Source organism: Geotrypetes seraphini, chromosome 1 (genome assembly GCF_902459505.1).
Source record: "Geotrypetes seraphini chromosome 1, aGeoSer1.1, whole genome shotgun sequence".
In the NCBI taxonomy this organism is placed as follows: domain Eukaryota; kingdom Metazoa; phylum Chordata; class Amphibia; order Gymnophiona; family Dermophiidae; genus Geotrypetes; species Geotrypetes seraphini.
Window position 1 is genome coordinate 426,529,780 of NC_047084.1, and position 13,108 is coordinate 426,542,887.

At 43.3% G+C, this 13,108-nt stretch overlaps 1 protein-coding gene across 1 annotated transcript in view; it reads right to left on the bottom strand.

Annotated features, from left to right (window-relative positions):
* Positions 1 to 3,270: 3,270 nt before the first annotated feature.
* Positions 3,271 to 13,108, bottom strand: part of FREM1 (FRAS1 related extracellular matrix 1) — a 280,084-nt gene continuing 270,246 nt past the window's right edge. The window contains exon 36 of the mRNA XM_033919036.1: positions 3,271 to 4,668. Within this exon, the coding sequence (XP_033774927.1) occupies positions 4,469 to 4,668 (200 nt within the window). The 3' untranslated portion in view covers positions 3,271 to 4,468. The remainder of the gene's footprint in view (positions 4,669 to 13,108) is intronic.

Genomic DNA, 13,108 nt, shown 5'->3' on the forward strand with positions numbered 1-13,108 from the left:
ACATGTGAGATGGACATCTATTTGTGACCTACTGACTTAGATGTCCATGTTCTTGAGTCTGAACATCCTTTCCAAAATGCCTCTCTACGTGTGTTAAAAGCAGAGTGAAAAAAGTTAAGAAAAAACCAACACAGGTTTGTTGACATTACATGACTTGTAACATCTCTTTCACACATAAAGTCCTGTTTATAAGCAAAAATGTGTAGAACTTTTTTTCTCTCTATGTCTCTCTTACACACACATATACATAATCACTTAAAAAAAAAGAAGATGGCCCTTAGAGCTTTGTTTGAAGTGGAACCTTCTTATCTTTCCTTTGTATGTCCTCAATAGATTGCTCAGATCACTATGGGATTCTTTTACTAAATGGCGGTAAAGGTTTTTACTGTGGGCTGGCAAGGTAAATGCTTCGCTCATAGGAATTCTATGAGTGTCTGAACACTTACCTCGCTGGCCTGTGGTAGAAACCTCTACCGTTGTTTAGTAAAACCCAGCGTACAGTAAATGATAATAGAATGGTTTTACTTCATATTTCTCGAGCATGTTTGGCATCTACTAGGGATTACACAATTTTTTTTAAGGTGGCTCCAGTTTTGTGGAACAGTTTGCCAGTGGCATTACGGAAAGAGGAATCAATGAAAAATTTTAAGAGATTACCTAAGACTTTTTATTTTAATTTAGCATTTGGTCAAGGTTTAGGGACTTGACTTTAGGGAGAATATCTGGAATGCTTTGGTTAGAATGTGTAAATTGAATGTTCTTTATTGTGATTGTTTGGGTAATTAACTATCCTATACTAATAGAATTCCTTTATCTGTGTTATAATAGATAGTTATCTGTGTTTATATTATCCCTGTAAACCACTTTAATGTTTGGTTTAGCTAAGTGGTACATATGGAGGGTCCAAATCCAAGTTTAGACGTTTTACAGAACACATACAAAAATCCAGTACCAAACATGCCCATTTTCAAAACTGCAAAATGTCTATCATGTTTATTTCAAAAATGGATGTGTTTGTGCTCAGTGCATCTACCTTTTTAAACCATTTTTGAAAAAACACATCCAAAAGAAAAATGCACAGAACAAGCCATTGTGATGTAGGAGGGGCCACAGACATCCCAGCAAAGCAGTGGGGCACCCTAGGAGGCACTGCAGGGAACTTCACATAAAAGGTACCAAGTACACATCTCACCATAACCCCCTTATACTCTATGGTGAGCCCTTCAAAACCCACCCAAAACCCATTGTATTCAACTGTATACCACGTCAATAGCCCTTAGCCCTGCAGGGGACACTTAAATGTGGGTACAGCAGAATTAGGATGGGGTTTGGAAAGCTCACATATTCCACTGTAAGTGTAGTGATTAGAGTGGATTATGAGCCAGAGTCCCATCTCTATAGTCCACTGCATCACCCGTCAAGTCACTCCAGGAATGTGCTTGCTGCTTTAATAGGAATAGCCATAACATCTGAAGCTGTCATACAGGCAGCAGTGGCATAGTAAGGGGTGTGGGGATGAGGGCGGTCTGCCCCGGGCAAGGTCTTCCTAAGGATGCAGCACCCCTCCTCCTCTCTGCCTCCCCCCCCCCCCGCTCCTCCCCTCCCTCCTCCTGCTACTGAGTCTCGAGAGAACTGATGGCAGCCATTCAGGAAGCGGCGCAGGGCCAGGCTGGATGCTGAAAAGATCACTCCTGCCCTGCACCGCTGGCCGCGAGATTGGAGGCAACCGGCAGCCATCCAGCAAGGGAAGTATTTGGGGGAATTTAAAAAAGTACCGGGGGAAGGGGAGATGATTTAAACATAGTTCAGATATCTAGATAAGCCATGGCTAATAACATGGGGTGGCTTATCTAACAGTTTTAAAACGGAAATTGGCAGCCTATACATGGGGAAATACGGTACTACTTTAAAGACAATTAGTTCCTCAGCAATTAAGGATAGCTTGCTCCTGTGCTGCAGGATGGAGAATTTTCCTAGAGCAAGAAATCTTAGTTGTCTTAATATTCCTTCTAATCATTTCCTGCCTGATGAGGTTCTAGTAAGGAAGTATTTCAATGAGATTCTGGCTTTGCTGCTTAGCTAATATGGTTCCAGTCGGCTTCTTCCCAGCTGCATTCACAGTGTTCCTCTCGTAATCATATGCTAATTTGACTCACAGAAAAGTGTGCTAATCTCAACTGAACTACTCCTACGCTGCTGTTCAATGTATTATAAATGACCTAGAAACAGGGATGAAGTGTGAAGTTATAAAATTTGCGGATGACACTAAACTCTGTAGCAGGGTTAAAACCACGGAGGAATGTGAAGACCTACAAAGGGACCTAAACAAACTGGAGGAGTGGGCAAATAAATGGCAAATGAACTTCAATATAGAGAAATGCAAGGTCATGCATATAGGGGAAAAGAACCAGATGTTCAGCTACAAAATGGGGGGATTAGTACTAGGGGAGAGTAACCTTGAAAAGGACTTGGGTGTGCTGGTGGATACAACAATGAAGTCAACGGCACAATGTGCAGCAGCCTCGAAGAAAGCAAACAGAATGTTGGGTATTATTAAGAAGGGTATTACAACCAGGATGAAGGAAGTCATCGTGCCGCTGTATCGTGCGATGGTGCGCCCGCATCTGGAGTACTGTGTCCAGTATTGGTCACCGTACCTTAAGAAGGACATGGCGATATTTGAGAGGGTTCAGAGAAGAGTGACAAAAATGATAAAAGGTATGGCAAACCTTTCATACGCAGACAAGTTGGAAAGGCTGGGGCTCTTCTCCCTGGAGAAACGGAGACTCAGAGGAGACATGATAGAGACTTGCAAGATCTTGAAAGGCATAGAGAAGGTAGATAGGGACAGATTCTTCAGCCTATTGGGAACCACAAGAACAAGGGGGCACTCAAAGAAGTTGAAAGGGGACAGGTTTAGAACCAATGCTAGGAAATTCTTTTTCACTCAGAGGGTGGTGGGCACCTGGAATGCGCTTCCGGAGGTTGTGATAGGACAGAATACACTACGGGGTTTCAAAGAAGTATTGGATAAATTCCTGAAGGACACTGGGATTGAGGGATACAGATAGAGGTAGGGATAGGATTATGAAAGGGTATAGTTAGAAGGATAAAGGGGATCAAAGGGTTTTAGACAAGGATCACCTTACAGGTCATGGACCTGATGGGCCGCTATGGGAGCGGACTGCTGGGCGAGATGGACCTCTGGTCTGACCCAGCGGAGGCAACTTCTTATGTTCCTCCCTGGACACAGTGAAGGAGTATACAGGCAGTCCCCGAGTTACAGACACCCGATTCATATTTAAGAACACAGTTGCAGCTTCATTTGATTTCACTGAGTAGTATTTCCAGTGGCATGGACTCCCACAATTCTCCATTTCAGATTCAGGAATGATGCATGGCCACATTAAAAACAGTGTGTGGTTGTTCATGCTGTACCTTAGAGGGAACACTGACAGTCGGCCCTTTTGTCAGCTGGGAGCAGAAGTAAGCAGCAAGAATCATAAAATCTACAAGTTCTGAGTTACATACAAATCTGACTTAAGAACAGCTTTAAAAATATAACACGCTCTTAACTCAGGGACTGCCTGGACTCGGTACTAGAGGTGCTCATACCCCCCTACACCTATAATGCTGGTTTAACTTCTCAGGGTTTCAACATTCACTTATGATATCAACCATGTCAGACAAATGATCAGAACAGGACAGGGTGAGCTTTTCATTTGGCCTTCTTTACACATAGAAGGGTTTTGAGAAACTGATACTGGGTTTGGCTTTCCTTACAGCCACTTACACAGGTTACAAGATCCTTTATCTGAAATTCCAAAAAGCTCCGAAAACCGAAATTTGACGCAAACTGGAAGTAGTCAATTTCCCCGATGTGAGACACACTGAAACCAATGGGGTACGTGTTTCTCTCTGAAGTGTTTGAAGTGTTTAATGTTTGCCTTATTTTTAAATAAAAAAAAGTCTGGGGGCAATTTTATGGTCTGTCTTTTTCTGACTTAACATTAACATTCCAAAATCTGGTCCCAAGGATTTCAGATCTTGTACCTGTACTTACACTGCCAGTTTTGAATTCAGGGTGAGATGCTGGATGAAGATGGAGAAAAAAGATAAAAGAGAGGAGCCAGGCAAGAAAAAAAAGAACCCCAAACAGTGGTTTTCCTTGAAACCCAAATAGGTGAAGATATTCAAATGTTGGAGGACAGAATTGCAGATGATAAATCGAACCCTTGACAAATGCCAGAGAAACCATGATATGTGAGGTCCTGCCTTCACAGATGCCCTTTGACTGCTTGGCCTTTAATTCTGGAACTCAAGCATTAAACCAGATTAGCAAAGATAACTTTTGATTCAACTTGTATTTTTCACAATACTGCAAATAATAAATACATTATAGAAGATTTTTTTTTTTTAAATCTATGCAAGGAAAAGGGTTTGGTGGCTATTTCATTGCCCTATTTTCTTATAGCTTTCTTGAGCATACATAGTGGTGACCTTTGCCCTTTCTGCAGTCCTTAGTTTGCCACTTTCCTCGCCGGTAGACTAGAGTGCAGCTGCTTCTCTTTCTTGCAGGATGAGGCCAGCCTCTCCTCCAGTTTGTATATGTGACAGGCTCTCCACTGCTCCACTCCCAATGGTTGGCTCTTGTTTGGTCATTCAAGCCTGTCATAATCCCAAAGACATAGAATCAGTAAAGAGATCATTTTGCATCCCATGTACAACTAAGGAAGTTTGAAACAGGGCTGGTTCAGCCACTACTAGGCAAACTAAGTATCCACTTAGGAAGGCAGCAATATGGCCCTGGCAAACTCAAGAGCCTTTCTCTGCTTCTCTTATTGCTGCTGAGCCTGCTAATGCCAATTCCCCTCATTTATTTCTTCAATTTTCTATACCGTTCTCCCAGGGGAGTCTCAGAACGGTTTACATGCATTTATTCAGGTACTCAAGAAGTTTTTCCCTGTCTGTCCTGGCGGGCTCACAATCTATCTAATGTACCTGGGGCAATGGGGGAATTAAGTGACTTGCCCACGATCACAAGGATCAGCGTGAGTTTGAACCCACAACCACAGGGTGCTAAGGCTGTAGCTTTAATCACTGCGCCACACTCTCCTGCTGGGATGGCTGGAAGATTAAAGAAGCATCAGCGCTGAGCAGGCCCTGTATGCATAGACCTGTGCTGAAAAGCCGCTTTAGCCTGTCATCTGAGGCAGACTTTCTGTGGAAGGGGTGGGGGCAGGTCTGTGCTTACAGGTCAAGGCAGCGCTGATGCTTCTTCAATCTTCAGGCCTACTTGGGAGGTGGTAAGGAGTGGCAGTGAGAAGGGATGAAGGAGATGTTGGACATGGAGTTGGGTTAGGGAAGGGGAGATGAAGAGCTAGCCAACTAGAGGGGAGGGAGTAGAAAGGGGAGAGAGATGTTGGCTAGCTGTATGGGGGGGCATTACAGAAGGGAAGGGGAGATAATAATAATAATAATAATTTATTTCTTGTATACCGCCAAACCAGTAAAAGGTTCTAGGCGGTTCACAGCAAGATAAGGCTGAACATCCAGCCGATTTACAATACAAGAAAAGCTATTTCTAGAAGATACATAATGCCTAAAGATTAAAAGTATTAACATTAGAACATTTAAGTTACAAATTTATCAAATAGTCATGTTTTTAATAATTTTCTAAAATTATAGTATGAATAAGGTGACCGTTTTCAGACTGACTGTTCCATTGTCCCGACACACCGCTTCAGGACACCAAAACGTACTGTATTCAGGGACAGCATCCCGAAGCTGTGCGTGGGGACGCTGGGATAGGCAATCGCTCCCTGCCGCACATATTCAAAGCCCAGTTCGCCGCCACTGCTTCTTGCCTTATTCCCGACGTCAATTTTGACATCAGAGAGGAAGTTCCGGGCTAGCCAATCGCTGGCAGGAGGGAGGGAGGTACTGGAGGGAGGGAGGGAGGGATGGAGGTAGGCAGGCAGGCTGGCTTCGGGGGAGGGGGTAGGACAAAGGCTGGAAGGCAAGACATAGGAAGGAGGTACTGGGGGCACTAAAGACACAGGATAGAGGCACTGGGGGCACTAAGAACATGGGAGGAGGCACTGAGGGCACTAAGGACACAGGACAGAGGCTCTGGGGCCACTAAGGACACAGGACAAAGGCACTGGGGGCACTAAGGACATGGGAAGGAGGCACTGGGGGCACTAAGGACACAGGACAGAGGCACTGGGGCACTAAGGGCACAGGAAGGAGGCACTGGGGGCACTAAGGACACAGGACAGAGGCTCTTGGGGCACTATAGACATGGGAAAGAGGCACTGGGGGCACTAAGGACACAGGACAGAGGCTCTGGGGCCACTAAGGACACAGAACAGAGGCTCTGGGGCCACTAAGGACACAGGACAGAGGCACTGGGGCACTAAGGGCACAGGAAGGAGGCACTGGGGGCACTATGGACACAGGACAGAGGCACTGGGGGCACTATAGACACGGGACAGAGGCACTGGGGAAACTATGGACACAGGCCGGAGGCACTGGGGGCACTAAGGACACAGGACGGAGGCACTGGGGGCACTATGGACACAGGACGGAGGCATTGGGGGCACTAAGGACACGGGAAGGAGGCACTAGGGACACAGGACAGAGGCACTGGGGGCACTATAGACATGGGAAGGAGGCACTGGGGCACTAAGGACACAGGACAGAGGCTCTGGGGCCACTAAGGACACAGGACAGAGGAACTGGGGCACTAAGGGCACAGGAAGGAGGCACTGGGGGGCACTAAGGACACAGGACAGAGGCACTGGGGGCACTATAGACACGGGACGGAGGCACTGGGTAAACTATGGACACAGACCGGAGGCACTGGGGGCACTAAGGACATGGGAAGGAGGCACTGGGGGCACTAAGGACACAGGACAGAGGCACTGGGGGCACTATGGATATGGGAAGGAGGCACTGGGGGCACTAAAGACACAGGACAGAGGCACTGGGGGCACTAAGGACATGGGAAGGAGGCACTGGGGGCACTATGGACACAGGACAGAGGCACTAGGGGCACTAAGGACATGGGAAGGAGGCACTGGGGGCACTATGGACACAGGAAATGGCACTAAGGATATAGGAAGGAGGCACTGAGGGCACTAAGGACATAGGAAGGAACACTGAAAGCATAGGAAGGAGGCACTGGGGGCACAAAGGACATAGAAAGGAGGCACTGGAGGCACTGGAGGCACTAAGGATACAGGAAGGGGCACTAAGGACATAGGAAGGAGCACTGAGGGCACTAAGGACATAGGAAGGAAGGAGAGAGGGAATAGAAAGGGAAAATTGTTGGGCCTGAGTGCAGAAAGAAAGAAATGAAAGAAAGGATACACGGTCAGAAGGAAATGCAATCAGAGATTCATAAAATCACCAGACAGCAAAGGTAGGAAAAATGATTTTATTTTCAATTTAGTGATCAAAATGTGTCGATTTTGAGAATTTATATCTGCAGTCTATATTTTGCACTATATTTGTCCATTTTTCTATAGTTATTGAGGTAACATTGCATATTTTAAAGTCATCTGCCTTGACATCTTTGAACCCTCCCCCAAATATAAATGTTAATTAACATTTTTTCTGCATATAGTGTGCTTTGTAGTTTTTTAAAATTTTATGGTTACCATTATGAATTAATAAGATATTATGTGTACATGAAAAATGAATGGAAGAAATTGTGGGTGGGATTGGGGGTGGGGCTAGGGCGGGATTGGGGTGGGGCTAGGGCAGGATTGAGGGCGGGACTGACAATTAATAGATGTCCCCTTTTGATGAAAAAAATAAATGGTCACGTTAAGTAAGAAGGAACTTCTAGCATAATTTTGCCAAACCAGGTATTCAATTTAGCTGCCTGAAAAGCGAGAGTTCTCTCTAAAAATATCTTAAAATGACATAATTTGACAGGATGGTATGTAAATAACTGGACTTTACATGTAGGCTTGTTTGAGTAATTTAAGGAGAAATGGCAAACAACGTAACCTGGAAACATACCGAAAATTGATTTGAAGCAGATATATGAAAATATGAATAAAACTCTGGCCTCTATTGGTAAACAATGTAATTTTTGGTAATAGGGAGTAACTTGTTTCCATTTTTTTCGAACCAAAAATCAATTGAACAGCAATGTTTTGAACCACTGTTAGTTTTTTGAAAATTTTCTTATAGGCACCCAAGTAAATTATATTGAAATAGTCAAGGATACTCAATATCGATGACTGAACCAATAGACGAAAGGAAACTGCTTGACTATGGGGAGGAATGGGGTGACACGGCTAAAGGTTTACCTAGGGCAGGGGTCAGCAACCTTTTTAAAGCAAAGAGCCATTTTATCCTAAATGTTTGACCCAAGATTTACAAAGAGCCGCGATGGGTAGAGAAGGAGGTTTGAGATATGATTTTTAATTTAATATGGGTATATATGCATTTAACACAAAAACAAAACTTCAAGTACTTACAGAAAATAAAGAAAAGCAATTTAACGAGAAGTTTGACACTGTGGGGTCCTTTTACTAAGGTGCGCTAGCGTTTTTAGCGCGCGCTGCCCCCCGTGCTACGTGGAAAAACTAACGCCTGTTCAATGATGGCATAAGCATCTAGCGTAGCTTAGTAAACTAAACTAAACTAAATTAAACCTTAAGTTTATATACCGCATTCTCTCCATAATTATGGAGCTCGGCGCAGGAACAGCATAATGGGGTTGGAGGTTGAGTATAGGGGGGAAGAGAGCATTACTTTTTTGTGAATAGCCTAGTTTTCAGGAGCCCTGTATTTCCATATAGAGTTAGTTGCTTAATATCTATTTCTCCTTTTCTCTCCATGCACCATCTCTCCTTCCCCTCCACCCTTATGTCCCTTATGTCCATTTCTCCCTCTCTCACCACTCTCATCCCTCCTGCAACATATCCACACCCCAACCTCACTCAGAAATATTATGCTTTTGCTTGCTTCAACAGGTCAGCGGCGATTCCTAAAGCTGTTTGTTGCTAATCCGGAAGTCTCTCTTCTGTTGCATTCTGCCTAGGCAGAAACAGGAAGTTCTGACAGAGAGCGGAACGCAGCAGAGGAAAGGCTTCTGGGTTAGTGGCAGGCAACTGTAGAAATTGCTGCCGCTAACCCGTTGAAGCAAGAGAAGAGCCACAGCCATGTGGTGAAAGAGCCACATGTGAAAGACCCCTGGCCTAGGGCATCCAATACCCTTGAGCCGGCCCTGAGATGAATGCATTCTTCAGCTCATCTTTGGTGTAGCACCCGGATTAATCTTGTGGTGGCTGGATGATCAGATCACAGTAAACATTATCACACTGTAACCAGTGGCACAGGAAGGAGGAGCCAAAGGGGGACTTTGGGGGCCTGGGCAACCCCCTCCTCAGAACAAAAACCTCTGGTAGAAGGGGAAATAGAGGACACTAGGGCCCCAATTGGAGAGTGGGGTTTCAAAGACAACACAATGTGGGACCCCTCACCAGAGCTCAAGAGGCGAGGAATCAGCAATTATAAAGATAGGAAATGTGTCTGTGTCACCTGAACAAACTGCGGTATTAGAATAAGGGTTGAATTTTGTAATTTCTAATAGATATGATGCTTTTAAACACCGTATTGCTTTTTTTCAACTAATACGCAAGTTACAGCTATGTCATTTTTTTCCAACTGAACCCAGTGGGGATAGATATCTCTATTAAACATAATCGCTCGCACTGGTATCCCCCGGGACCTATGGATCCAGTGATCCATACTTTTCAACTGGCTGTGCTAAAAGACATTGAAGCACTAGAACATCAAAGCTATAATACTAAATTCAACGTTTCAAAATCTAATTATCAAGCGTTGTTAGAATTGAGGGATAATCACGATTTGATGATTTTGAGGGCTGACAAAGGAGGCAGCATCACAATTTAAACTTCGGATCAATATATTCAAGAATCTAATTGCCAATTGATGGACACTGTGGTCTATCAATGCTTAAGCCAGTTTCCCCTTCCAGTATTATAAGTACCATCAAAGTAATAGTGGAAGAGGTGTTTAAACTGGGGATGCTCACCTCTAAAGAAAAATCTTTTTTATGTTCTGCTTGTCCAACCACTGCTAGGATTTATTTTCTACCCAAGGTTCATAAGGATTTAGAATCTCCTCCCGGAAGACCTATAGTGGTTATGAGGAATTCAATGCTCGAGCCATTGTCTCAGTTCATTGATGTATTTTTGAAAGTAGCAGTGAGAGGAATTAAATCATTTTTACAAGATACCACACATTTGTTACAATTGATTGCAAACATTGAACTCCCTCAGCAAGCTCTGCTAGTGTCTTTTGATATTGTATCGCTATATACGATGATACCTCAAGAACTAGCCTTATCGGCCATTCATAAGGTACTGACAGAGAGAGAATTGACTCAAAGGATTAACAATGAGTTTTTAATGGACTTGGCAGCTCTGGTAATTAATAAAAACTATTTTTTCTTCCAAAAAGAATACTTCCAGTAGATCCAAGGGATAGCAATGGGGGCTACCTTGGCACCTTCAGTCACTACTTTTGTAATGGCAGAATTTGAAGAACAATTTCTATATACCTCCAGGTATTTTCAAAAAATAATTTTTTGGAAGTGTTATTTGAATGACATCATTTGCACTTGGGTTGGGACTGAAGAGGAGCTACAACAATTTTTTTCTTGGATGAATTCCCTTATGACTTATTTGAAATTTACTATCACAAGGCACAACCAATGGATAGATTTATTGGATGTGCACATTTTTCATCAGGGTAATAAACTCTGCACCACATTGTATCAAAAGCCCACTTCACGTAACTCTTACTTACATTATGAGTTTCCATCCTGAACACCTTAAACCTGGTTTACCGGTGAGCCAGCTCTTAAGGCTGCGCAGAATCTGTGCTTCTATGGATGACTTCAAATATCAGTCTAAACAGATGAGCCTATGATTTAGGGCCCGAGGATACCCAGAACCTGTAATAAGGCAAGCGTACCTAAGGGCTAAATTTGCTAATTGGGATCTTCTTCTACAGTATAATTCAATGTCTCAAGATGACAGAATAGTTGCAGTATTTCCTTTTGATACTTTCACTATAGAATGGCGTAAGGCCATTTTTCAAATCATTGGCCCATTCTACAAATTTATGAAGAATTTACGGTCCCCCCTATGTTAGCCTATCATTGAGGTAAAACTATTGGGGAAATATTATAATATAAAAGTTTAGATTACAATCTCACAGATGAATTTGACAGATCATACAAAATATGGACACTGCCAGTGGTGTAACTCCATGATAGAGGGTTTATGTTGGACTGTTCCATTTCAAAATAGATCCATTCTGTCTAGAACCAATACAACATGCTCTACGAAAGGAGTAATTTATGCAATTATCTGCCCATGTGATAAAATCTATATTGGTAGATCCCTTAGGATGATCAAAACTAGGCTCACAGAGCATAAATCAAGATTAAAAAACAAAACTCCCTTAGCGCCTCTAGTGTCCCATTGGGAAGTAGCACAACATCATTCCATGGAATTTAAATGGAGGAACTTGGAGGAGATTGTAATCGGGTGGGAGGGTGGTGACACTGAGTCCCTTATTAATTATAAAGAGCAGAGGTGGATTTTTGATCTCCACACTCTGGAACCTGTGGGGCTCAATGCAGAATTAGACTGGATGTCTTTAACTTGAAACGCCAGTTGGCTAAAAAATAGTCAGGGAGAGCCATTCCTAGCCTATCACGTTCATCCCTGGTCTTTATGATGTAGGGTGGGCGGAGCATCGACTTAAACCTTACTTCTGAAGTGGAGCTGATGCCCATCATGTTTAAATGAGTGCTTAACTATAAAAAAAAATAAGTCTATTTAAATTGAAAATACTGTTAAGACATGATAAGGGAGTTTTAATTAAACCATGTTATTTGATTTTAGTTGTGCCATGCCCTGAAGAAGTATTGTTTACGAAACATGCATGTCTGCGTTGGTGGTTAACTGTTCCTGGAATCGGGTTATCTGAACTAGAAGTCTGCATGGGAACGGGGATCGCGGAAATCCTGCGGGTCCCACGGGGGTCCCACAGGAATCCCACCATAACCCACGGGGACACCCCTCTGGCCCACAGGACTCCCACGGGGACCCCCCTCTAGCCATCGGGACTCCCATGGGGATGGAAGGCTTTGGACACATCAGCCTTAGTAAAAGAGGGGGTTCATAAGTTAATTACCTGAACAGAAAACAAAAAAAAGGGTTCCACCAAAGAGATTCCACAAGGAAAATAGCAACACAAACAAAAAAGAAACTGTGGAATTGATGATCCTGTCAGAAGTAATTGCTGCTTTTTATGGGGATGGGCGGGGATGGAGGTAATTCCTTGCGGGGATGGGTGGGAATGGAGAGGATCCTGACGGGGACAGGTGGGGACGGAAAGGATCCTGGCGGGGACGGGTGGAGATGGAGAGGATCCTGGCGGGGACGGGCGTGGATGGGTGGGATTTCTGTCCCCGCGCAACTCTCTAATCTGAACCAGGATGACTAAAAAGATAAGTTGATGAAATGTTCATTATTATCTACTTAAAGATAACTTAAACTATTTGAAAGAATTAAATTATATTCTAAACTCTATTAACTTATGAGCAACTCTGATAAAATTAGTATAGGAGCTTATGAGGAAGTGCCAGCGGCAAGATAGCCTCTTGAGCTTCTACTTTGTGTAGATGGGGTGCCGCTTCTGATGGCTCTATAAATACTAATTGAATATCTTTTAAGAAGTAAAATTTAGATATATGAAGAATTGCATTACTTGATGAATTGGATATTAATTGCAAAATCTGAAGGAGAGTGTTCAGCTTGTTTAATTGATTGATCAGCCTAATTTTAGGCAGCCCTTATAAAATTTCCTCCATAGTGGATATTATTAATGACAGAAGAAATGTGATGAGATTCAGGTGTTTTTTTAAAAAAAAAATTTTTTCCATTAGAAAATGACATGAAGCCCCAAGGGGCATGTCAAATTTTGTTTCAAATGACTGCACATTCTGATCAATTATGCCTCTGGGATAGGGTTGAGAATGACTTTTTTT